Below are 11,875 nucleotides of genomic sequence, written 5' to 3'. Positions count from 1 at the left end.
AAGAGAGGGAATAAAGCAGGGCAAATCAAGAGTTCAACAAAGCACAGAACACTTGCTGACTGAAAATCATGAACCTTTACTCATTACAACTCACTTCACTAGGAAAGTGGTTCTGCGTTTGGTTGCGTTGAGTCACCGGATTAGTCCCACAGTCTCTTTGATAGTTTGGCTTTCTGTCTTGCCAACAAGTCATCTTGTTTTGAAATCTGTCTCCTTGTCTTCAGCATTGCAAAGAGAAAAAAACCATTCAGCTTTCATAGGGAAATGAACTGAGGGAGCACGTTGCCCTATCTGATCTGAGGCCCTTTTTTACAGCTTCTGGTATTGCTGCCAATTAATGTCAAGCTGAGATCAGAACTTCCCTGTTTGTTCTTTCTGTGCCTATTGCTTAGAAACTGATCTTTCCTAAAGTGATGGGCCTGTTGAGCTTGGAGGGACCCGTGGTGGCTCTGTTCTGCATTGGCAGGTTGTAGGGCAAGGTTGGTTGGTTGCTTGGTTGGTTTTTAAAGACAGAAATTAAATGGAAATCTTGTAAAGATTAAATTGTTCAAAGCCAAATTCTGGTCTTGTTTAACCCTGGCAACTCTGCTCATTTCAAAACAAGGGGAAAAACAAGGCAGAGTTTGGCCATAGCTCATTAAACTTTCTTCATTGTGTGTATTTATAAATAGGCTTGAAACATGTCTGTGCTAAGCTGTAAATTACTGATCCCTGAGCCTTGGGAGAAACACACAGGAAAGAAGATGATTCCTGTTGGAAACCCTCACATCCACCCCTCCACCCCTGCCCCAGGACCTCTCCTGTAGGGAAGACAAAAAGTATAAAAGGAAAATGGGAAATTTATCCCACGTTGCTCCTCCTTTGACAGCCACTGACATGCGTTTGTGGGGAGAAGAGTCTGTGGCACGTCATGGACACAAAGGCAGCTTCCCAGCTGTGACAGGCCAGTAGTTTCGCCAGACGAAATATTGATGAAGGTGGCTGGAGCGGTGAGGCAGCACCCGAGGAAGGAAGGCTGTTTAGTGCATTGCAGGCTTTTGCTTAGCTCCATCTTTTATTCTTCCACATATTGAAGTGTGAATGTGGGTATTTTATGTTCAGTTCATAGCGGGAACTAGATTAAAGTCTTTCAAGTAAAACGGAAAGGTGGAGCATATTGAATTAAAACAGTTTGTTGGGCTGGAGTATATTTAGAGATAGCATAGGTTTCCAGAAGGTGCTACAGGGCGTATTCGTGACAAATAGGCTTAGCTGGCAGCTGGCCATCCATTTTCTTTTATTTTCTCTCCAGAGCTTTTCATAAACAGGAGCTCTGAAGCTGCGAGTAATCTGACATCATTCTGATTTCTGAATTTCTTTTGAATTTATTTGTGGTGAGTTCTGGGTCTTGATTCTCACCGGCAATAGATGAATTCCTTTGTGGGGTTGTCTATGGCTTTTCTTTGAAATAATATATGTATAAAGAAATGCCTGAGAGTTTTTGTCCCAGAAATTCTTCATACACCCTGGTTGAAGGATTTTGGAAATAAATAAATAAATAAACTTTACCTACACTAGCTCTTCTTCTTGATTTGGCCAGATAAACCCAGGATCCAGGACTTAAAAGTTATATTATTTTAAAGTCACTGACCTTCTTAAAATCCAGCAATACCACATCTGGTAACAGGCAGGTAACTCATTGCTCACCTTGTCTTGCCATACCCTTGCCATGAGGTACTAAGACTACGAGCTCACAGGCCTCTTAGCATCAGCCTTTGTCTGCAGCTGCCCCTCAGCTGGTGCCCTGAGCTGAACCTGCGGTTCCCTGCTGCCTTCCAGCAGGGCCTCTGCTCAGCAGCTGCTTGCAGCCCAGGATTTTTTTGTGTGCTCATTTGTTGAGCACTGAAACGCAATGAAACTGGGTTTCATTGTTCTGGTCATCTTTCCATCCAGCTCTCCCCTGGACTTCAAAGAAACTCAATAGGAGCCAAATTTTCTGTTTAGTGTTTCTCCATAAAGTCTTTGCTGTGTTGACTTATGTTTTCTGGTAGGCTATTCCATTATTTTTCCAAGCAATATAGCCTTTCTTCCAAGGGGAAGGAAAAAAAAAAAAAAAAAAAAAAAAAAAAAAAAAAAAGGCTTATTTTTCTTTTACTGGACTAGGCTGGATCCAGCAAGGTGAAGGCCAACAGTCTTTGTTTTTTCAAAATGTTCTGTCAGTAGCTCTGTAATCACCTTTTCTATTCAGTTCTGTTTCATCACAGATCAGCAAGCTTTAAAATGTACTTTTTTTTGTTGACAGAACACTAAAATGCAGTCCTCTACACTTTCAGATAGATTGAAAGGCACGGTTGATACTGAAGTTAAAGGGAGCTAGCAAGGTCTAAGCCCCCTGTATTTCTGTGATTTTCTCTGTTGACAAGCTTACTCATTTATTTCTAATTTCGATGGTCTTCCCAAACCAGTTACATGACACATGGTTCTGGCCCCTTGGGGCTTCTCTAGCTACCAAACATCATTTGGTTGTGTTTGTGCACTGGCCTCTGCTGTGGTTAGTTGGTGTTGCTGGCTGAGACAATCCAAGCAAACTCTACGAGAGCACCCCAGAGAGGCAGAAAATGCCCCACACCATTTGTTTTGCCACACAGTGGCTTTGCTGAGTTTTCAGCATCCCATGGGATAGGTAGTTCAGGCTGGGAGGAATTAGCTGGTCCAACCTCCAGCTCAATGCAGGGCCAACTTCAAAGTCAGACCAGTCAGGTTTCTTACTCTAAGGGTGGAGATCCCACCATGACTCTGGGCACCTGTTTCACTGCTGAACCCCTCTCCACCTGAACAATTTTTTCTTTGTCAGAATTTTTAGTCAAAATTTTCCTTGCTGTTACTTGGGATCGTTGCCTCTGGCCCTTTGCTTTGTGCTACTGTGAAAAGTCTGGCTCCATCTTCCCTGTAATTCCCCATCAGGTAGCTGAAGACAGCCATGAGAGCTCCCCGTCCCCTTAGCCCTCTCCTCTCTAGGCTTCAAACTGTCTCTTAGGACAGCTGAGAGAACAAACTGCTGAGAGAAAACCTTGTGTTGTTGACAGAGACACGAGTCTTGCCTGTTCTACTGAAATAGGTGTATGCCAAGCTAGTTGCAAGGAAAGAACTGTGTGCCAGGGTATGTCTTGGCAAGTCAACACACATTTATTTGCCATGGTTGCTACCCAACTGTGTCATCACATTTGGTGTTGGCAAAAAGCCTTTCCTGAGCCCTGTTAAAAGGTGTAGCGCACACAGAACCTAAAAAATGGTGCTATCATTCTGTTTGGGGAAAATAAATAAATAAATAGAGTCCCATACTTAGACGACTTCCCTGATTTTGGTATGCTCATCCAGCCCTGGCCCTCAGGAAATCTGGCACCATATACCATTTTATCGCAGCAGCCTTAGGCTTATGGGAAGGCTTTGGTCTAGTTTTCATGGGTATTCCTGTCTTTATTAAAGAAAACTATGCTTAGGCTGGGATTATTCTCAGCTGTAAGCCTGGAAAGCCATTTTCTATACAAACCAGCAATCTGCCACTTTTTTCAGCATTGTGTGACGCGGCTGCTCTTTCAGTGTAAAACTGCACAGTCAGTGAGTTACCGAGCGGCAGGAGCGCCTAGGCTTTCCTCCCTCAGTAAGTAGATTTCATGCCCACACAGACCTGGACAGCAGAACTCCCCTCAAATCCCTCCCCTCTTACAGGAGAAGTAATCTGTACTTCATCATTTTTTCAGCACTAAGAGATTGTTGGTATCTATCTCACTTACTGGAAATAATCAGTGTAATATGACAATATGTGTTTTTACATTTGTGAAGGATGGTTTTTCCTGCATGCCATAAGCAATTGTAAACTCTTCCATAGAGTTTCTTCCACAGAAATTCTGAAAAATTCACTTGGAGTTTGCATCGAGTGGTTTTAAACAGAAGCCCAGCAATATCGTGCATTATACAACCCTCTCCCAGATGCCTTGGGAGGCTCTTAAAATTGCCAAAGCTTCACCAATTTGCACCCCCCCTCCAGAAACTGGCTTATTTAAGCATAAACATTGCCACAGAATGATGCTGGGATGGACAAGATGGGTCCATGGAACCTCACTGTCACCACAGCTTCATACAGCCAAGCCAAGGCTAAGGTGGGAGAAAGGGTTGGGCAGTTAACAGAATCTTCTCCATTCGTGGCAAATCCACATCGGTGTTAATGGTGTCTGTGCAATGCAGTGTTCACATTTTCAGCCTACTGCCCTTCTTAGTCAAGGAGTCATATTAACCAAGTGAGGAGTTCTGGCAGGAAATAACAAGGATACAATGCATTTCAGCAGTGCTTTTCATCAGATCATTCCTACTTACTTTACAAACAGAATTAAAGAAGCCTCACAACATCCCTGTGAGGTAGGTGGAAATTCTTACACCCATTTTACAGGTGGAAAAAAAACAGGCACCGAGAGGTAAAGTGATTATCACAGCAAGTCAGTAGCAGAGCTGGAAATAAATCTAAGATCATTATCCTAGGTCTGCTGCTCTAGACACTAAGAACACCAACTCCCACATGCTATTGTAAGCTAGCACTACCTTTCTCTTCTACTTTCACCTCCTTTGGTGAATTTGACACTTGCATCTTGTGCTCCTTCCAGAGAGCCACGTGATCCGTTAATGATTTATTTGCACAGGGAGCCAAGGGGGTAGTACACACCTTTAAATGATCAGGCATGGCTCTTTGTCCAGTGACTTTCCCCTTCCCAAGAAGATAAATTTCCCTGTTCTTTATATTTATATGTTTCGCTTAATTATTTTTTGAATACACTGAATCCACAGCTCTGAGGCTGCTATGCTACTTCACTAGGAATTTTTTGAATAAATGATTAAATCTGTCTTACTGAGGGGAGAATAAAACACATTTATATGCTATGACATTCAGAAATAATCCTTTGCTCATCTCTAGGGCCTTCCATCCAAGGACCTCCCATGCTATAACTAACACAATATATTGAGCCTCACATCGTCTTCGTGAGGTAGAAAATGATTCCCAATTGTACAAGAAGGAAGAATGACTTGCTGACAGTCCCGCGGTGATTTCACTGTAGAGATGAGGCTGAACACCATAAAACCTGACCATTAGTTCCCTGCCCAGTTTGCTGAGAAGTGCTGCTTTGATGCCGTGGCTCATACTTGGCAGCTGCAGCTTCTTCAGCAGCCTGGCAGGGCACTCAAAAACCGGCTTGAAAGAAATCAACAAGCAGCTGACGGGATGCAGGAGGAAAACATTGGCTTAATTCATTGCACTGTCATGACCTGGAGGAAGAAATGAGCTTTCCTGCGGCAGCTGTGAAAGAACTACAGAGCGTCCATTCAGTATGCTGCATGTAGTGTATTCTACCGAGGCACTCCACTGAAAAAGAATGATGTACTCAACATCTAATGATTAAAGACGGGACTGTCTGACAGCCATATTATGAACCATAAACCTCTGATGAATAAGCACTCATATTTAAGTAGTCCAATGATCTAATGAAGGTAGGCATGTCAGAGGTCAGGAACAGGGATGGTTATTAAAATATTTTGCAGGTAAAAGGACTTTTCAAGTAATTAGAAGGAAATGGGGGTTGGGGGAATGTTCCTCTAGTCTGGTAAATTGGTATCTGGAAGGGTCAGATAATCTGAAGAAAGTGGAAGATACCTCATAACGAATGGTTACAGGTTACTCTTTTCCCTACTGGGAAGTGTTTCCAACACCCTTCAGTGAGTAGGTTCTTTTATGCCTAGACCTATTACAACTCTCTTTTATCTTCTCTGTGGGGAAAAAAAAAAAAAAAAAAAAAAAAAAAAAAATTAAAAAAAACCCATAATTTTAAATGGGTTGCATTTCATTTGCATTCAATCCTCTTTCTAGGATTCCAGTAGAGTATTGGGCACAGTGGAATCTTCTCATAGAACCACAGAACGGTTTGGGTTGGAAGGGACCTTAAAGCCCACCCAGTTCCAGCCTCCTGCCATGGGCAGGGACACCTCCCTGTTGCCCAAAGCCCCATCCAGCCTGGCCTTGAACACCTCCAGGGATGGGGCATCCATCCACGGCTTCACTGGGCAGCCTGGTCCAGGGCCTCACCACCCTCTGAGTAAAGAATTTCTTCCTAATACCTAACCTAAACCTGCCCTCCTTTAGATTAAAGCTATTACCCCTTGTCTTGTCACTCCACCCCCTGACAGAGGGTCCCTCCCCAGCTTTCCTGTAGGCCCCCTTTAGGTACTGGAAGGCCACTATAAGGTCTCCACGGAGCCTTCTCTTCTCCAGGCCAAACAGCCCTAACTCTCTCATCCTGTCCTTATGGGAGGGGTGCTTCAACCCTTTGATCACCCTTGTGGCCCTCCTCTGGACTCACTCCAACAGGCCCATGTCCTTGTGTTGGAGGCCCCAGAGCTAAACGCATTTTTCCTTCTGAAAAACTCTTTCCTCATTCTTGCTTGGCTAGGTGCTTTTCATTTGTGTTAACTGTTCTCCTGTTTCTGTATTAAGAGAATGGGTAAATGGTAGCTTCCAAATTCTCCCCCTGCATGTTCCTTCACATATCTTGCTTTGCCGTATCTTTTCCCAGAACTGAGGAGGTACCTTCCAGTCTTCCTTCACAAAGAGGTCTCTCAAAAACCTAGCAGCCTTTCTCAAAGGAGCAAAGATTATGACCACGGGCTGCAAACCTTGGGAAAATACACAGTCCCAAGGGGAGCAAAAAGATTAATTGTGTAAAAAATACATGGCACCGCTATGGTGCTGAAGAATCCCAACGCATCCTACAAACTTTCTACATATTTACAGCTCACTTCACACATCAGTGAAGTTCAGCCACCTTTGTGATAGAACATGGCAGCTGCGAAACAAGGCATGGGAACTCCACCAAGCAGGTTACATCAGTGACAGGGGTGATTGTATGGGGGGTTGCCTGGGCTGGGACGCAGTAGAGCAGGACTAGTGAGAGTCCAAGCCCTCTGGAGATCCATCTCAGACACCCATTTGACTTCAGTGGGCTTTGAGTCAGCCCTGCTACAATGGGAGTCGGCAGGGGGTCTTTTCTAGCTAATGGCAGGATGAGTTTTATGCATTGTGCCAAAGACTGTTTTTTTCCTGACCTGGATTAGAGCCTACCCTGGGAACAATGGAATGGGCTGCAGCCCAGCAGAAAGAATTCGCTGAGCTGGCAGGGTCTGAGGTTTGCAGAGCAGAGCAAATGAGAGTGCATACCTGCACTTTTCTGGCATGAGGCTCAGTTTTAGGAGGGACACAGCTGGTAACCTAACGCTTTTCAATGTACTGCTGCACTGTCCCAGCCCAAAGGTGCTGCTGCAGTCATAACAATAGAAATCCACAGACATTTAAACATCTTCAAGCATATACTTTTCTGCCTTTTGTAACCAAAAAGATTTACCAAGGCTCTGAGAGTTCTGCACAGACCTGTTGTCACAAGAGGTCTAAATGATCTTTTGAAAGGTCTTGTTTTATTCAAGACTTTGGCATTTAATAGCAACGTAGACCACTGGATGGCTCCGGTCTGTCAAATTAAAAACAAAGGATGTCAAAAGACTAATATCAAACTTTTCAAACTAGAACAACCAGTTTTATATTCAGAGGTTTAAATTGTCACATAGTCACCCAGACCTGTGGTTTAGGTTCACAGGTGCCTTCAGGACACCATACCTGAGATTTGCTGAGTGCCTGTAAGTCTGGGAGCTCCAGGAACTGAGCACACGTCAGGATCGTGCCGTGAAGGCTTGTATTTGATTTCATGCTCTGGGGACTGTAGCTATCCCTCCTTTCACAGAAAACTTCCCACGCTTGCTTTGCTAAATCGAGTTTCAGATCTTTAAGTCACGAGACTACAAGTAAAAAATATATCAGTTGACTTTATTCTTCCCAGTGCTCTGAAGTAGGCTTGGGGCTGGATGACCCTCCTGGGAACAAATAATCCATCTGTGGGCATCTGCTAAGTCCTAGAAGAGAGCTAGCGTTAACCTTGCCCACTGTCACTATTACTTGAAGAGTAAAAATATTTTTGACAAAGGGAAAATATTTTTATCTAACTCAAATTTGCATGTATAAAGAAGTTGTAGATATTTTTGGCATTTACTTTCTGAATAGAGAGGGGAAATAGTGCTTACTATTATAGTGTGGTGGCGCTAAACACAGAATTCACTTTGTAAATTACATAACTGCAATTCCATGCCAACAGTGAAGGGGAGATCTGCTCAGTATGCAATAGGTGAAAACAGAAAGAGAAATACTAGATATGGTCGTATATCAGCTGTCCCCCTAGCTGGCTCATGAGACAGATCCTCCCCACATTCCTAAAAAAAATTGGAACACAAAGCTCCAGTAAGTACATTCACAGTGGTGACATTTGGGTTTCACTGCTACATTTGGTCTTAAAAGATATCAGTTATGTTTACAGTGTAGATATTACTGTAAGGAATGAGCTGGCATGTGGAAACAGGGAAAACATTCATTTTCAAATGGACATATGGGGCAAATAAGGCACAGTTACCATGATAGTACCTTTCCAGTTGAGAATCTCAAGTGGAAATAATATTCAAATGACCATTTAGCACTTTGCTTAAAATATCTTTGGATTATTTCTCTCTTCTTTTCCTCCTTTTCCTTTTCATGTGCTCCCCGTATCCTGCACCCTCATACAGTCAAATCGTCTGACCTGGCCCGGCTGCTGGCTTTACTTAGCCTGCTGAGGGGTCTCATATCAGTGGCGAGTTCAGCAGGTGCTGAAGGCCCTTCCACTTCATCGCTCGCCACCTCCTCCTCCGCTTTCTTCACCCCTGGCTCTTCCTGAGGTCCTGGCTGCTCCTCTTCTTGTTCTTCTTCTTCCTCCTCTGCTCTTACCTTCTCCTGTTCCGGTTCCTTTGCTTGTGCATATGATGGTAACCTCTCATCAAATGCCCTGGAGAGATCTTCCAGTGGCCCCATCCCAATCTTCTCCTCGAACTCGTTGAAGGCAGACGGAAGGGGAGTGGGCTCAACTCCTACTTCTGTGAGAGGGAAATAGTGGGACACTGGCTTCTCTTCTTCCAGCAGCTTGTAGCCTTTGGCCTTTGGGATGGAGGAGACTGTGATGGCATGGAGGGGCTTCTCTGGCACCTCCCCCAGTTGCTCTTCTGTTGGTCTTCTCAGAGCCCTCCGGATCCTTTTCAGGATCAAGTGACTGATCTCCACCAGGTTGAGGAAAAGGGACACAGAAGCCACCACCAGCATGAACATAATAAAGATGGTCTTCTCTGTGGGCCTGGAGACAAAACAGTCCACAAGATTGGGACAGGGCCACCGCCCACAGCGGTAAAGGGGGAGAATTCGGAAGCCATAAAGGAAATATTGGCCAACTATGAATCCTACTTCAAAGAGCATTTTGAAAATGATGTGGGAGATGTAGGTTCTTAGGAGGGTCCCCTCCAGGCGAAACTTCTTCGTCCCATCAGGGTTGTTGCCTTTGTTTTGATTTGGAGCCAGGGGCAGCTTCTCTTCATCCACCTCAGCTTGCTGACGCCTCTCGGCTTCCTCCCTCTCTTTCCTCTTCTCCTCCATGCGGACATGGTGCACCGCATGCCCAAAGTACACTAACGAAGGCGTGGATACAAAAATGATCTGTAGGACCCAGAGCCGGATGTGGGAGATGGGGAAGGCCTCATCATAGCAGACGTTCTCACAACCAGGTTGCTGGGTGTTGCACACGAAGTCTGACTGCTCATCTCCCCATACGAGTTCGGCAGCCGTCCCCAGGATCAGGATGCGGAAAATGAAGAGCACTGTGAGCCAAACTCTCCCGATGACAGTGGACTGCTCGTTCACCTGCTCTAAAATGTTCCCCAAGAAACTCCAGTCACCCATTTCTTACTGTCTAAGGAAAGAAAAAAGAAGAAGAATGACCACAAATTATGCTAAATTTAAAAGATTTCATGTTTTCCCACTGATGCCTGTTGTTGCTCTCAACTAGTATTTCCCTAACATGCTTTGGAAACAGAAAGGAGGATGCTTGCTTGCCCTGATCACAATGATTTATTAGCAAGAGAAGTTCTGAGAAGCCAAAGCAAACTGCTTACCAAATTCTTTCTTCCTTGGCTCTAAACAGTCACTTACTTTTGAGCCAAGGAGTATATTTAACTCCTTTTCCAGATAGGAGTATTCTGTGGTCTCTTGTAAGCTCAGCTGTGTGTGCCTGCTTAGATTTTATACACGTACAGACACTTGCCAGCAGTACAGAAGAACACATTTATCAGCATGCAGCTGCAGCGGTTAGATGGAGTGAAGCTTTCAAGCACCCAGGCTCTTCTTCAGCAGAGCCACACATGGGTCAAACAGATCTCAAATTGGTGCCCATTTTGTATGTATACAAACCTATAGGCTGCATATATTAAGTGTGCATTAGAAATCGCTCTGTTAGGTAATAACAGCAATAGCAACAGCATTACCATGTTAGTAATATTTTATAAGATTAATAACTACCGTATTTACTAGTTTTGCTATACAATATGCATTATATACAGTGTAATTATTTAGCATTATTGGAGTTATTGTATCTGCTTTTGAAGTGAGTTGCCTCACTGACATTGGAACCAACCTGGAGAGAAACAAGAAGGTCTATCACTGGGACCTAGAATACTAGTTTCTCCATAAAACGTGTGTTGCTATCCCAGGCTAACACAGAGATGGAAGCCAGCTACAGATATCCTGTTGGAAAGCTAAGAAAGTAGTCTGTTTTCAAGAAAGGCAGGTCAAACTTTACATCCCTCAATATTTTTACACGATAAGATTATTTCTGGCCACAACTTCATCCCACGTATCCAAAACTTTCTACTGTTTAATTTTAGGTAAGGGAAAAAATCTATGAAAGAGGGAATAAAGAGGAAACTTTTTAGGGATTGTCTGATTTAATGTATCACCGTAGTCTGAAGTCTCTGAGGAGTGCAGAATATTACAGTGACCCAGAAAGAGTGACTCTTGGACAACACCAATAGAAACAGCTAACGTTATTCATAAAATAGCTGTTCACAGGGACCTGGAAGTCCTTCTTTTAGATGCTACCTCCATCTATAGTTTTCTAGATGCAGACACACATATCCACGTGCTGGGAAAAAAGAATGTACAGTCAACAGTATGGAAATCTGAGTATCTCAACTTCCCTCCTCCTTCAGATAGCACTGGGATATATTTGTAATGCCATATGTTATGACACACCAACGCATACCAGTCTGTTTCAGCTACTCTGTGTACATATTCACACATAGACAAACACATAAAATATTGAGAGTTCTGTGACTCTGGGGAATTTCACAAATTTTCAACCAAAAATCCTTGTGATGTCATTTTTCTAAAACAAGATGGACTGATTATTCTCATCTTCAAATACCACAAAATTTTAGCCCCAGACAATCACATTAGAAAATGAAGAACAGAACACAGTCCTTCAGCTTGCACAAACACCTTGCAAGCACAAGCAGCAAACATATAATTTAGTCACTGAAGAAAATTGCTACTTTCTCAGTCATTAAAGTTGTGTAAAGGAGTGTGTTAATGTCAGCACTTACTTTAACAAGTCTAGCAGAAGATTATGCTGTTTACATACATTATCTAAACTGATTTAAACATTCTCTTTCTGCAGATTCACAGAGCAAAGTACACCAAACAGTTACCAATCATGTGCAACTCTGTAAAAAACATGACTGCACAATATAAACTCCGTTGTCCCCAGGCACTGCAGTGAACTACCTCCCTTTCTTTCCTTGTGAGTCACATTGCTACCCACAGCTACCAGTTGAACATTTCCATTACAGCATAGAAGAGCATTCTAGATGTGATAAACCTTATCACACAGAAAACTCA

General features: G+C 43.4%; 1 protein-coding gene across 3 annotated transcripts in view; it reads right to left on the bottom strand.

The window, feature by feature from the left end:
* Positions 1 to 4,176: 4,176 nt before the first annotated feature.
* The window catches only part of GJA8 (gap junction protein alpha 8), a 31,463-nt gene continuing 23,764 nt past the window's right edge, over positions 4,177 to 11,875 (bottom strand). For 2 of the 3 annotated variants that reach the window (XM_035315538.1, XM_035315539.1), the window contains one exon: positions 6,741 to 9,893. In XM_035315538.1, the coding sequence (XP_035171429.1) occupies positions 8,678 to 9,883 (1,206 nt within the window). In that variant the 5' untranslated portion in view covers positions 9,884 to 9,893 and the 3' untranslated portion in view covers positions 6,741 to 8,677. Of the gene's footprint in view, positions 5,393 to 6,740; positions 9,894 to 11,875 lie in introns of those variants that run through there. The other variant, XM_035315541.1, reaches the window with a different exon arrangement.

Source organism: Oxyura jamaicensis, chromosome 1, assembly GCF_011077185.1.
Source record: "Oxyura jamaicensis isolate SHBP4307 breed ruddy duck chromosome 1, BPBGC_Ojam_1.0, whole genome shotgun sequence".
Lineage (NCBI taxonomy): Eukaryota > Metazoa > Chordata > Aves > Anseriformes > Anatidae > Oxyura > Oxyura jamaicensis.
The sequence above is the reverse complement of the archived record's forward strand: the minus strand, read 5'-3'. Positions and strand labels throughout refer to the sequence as shown.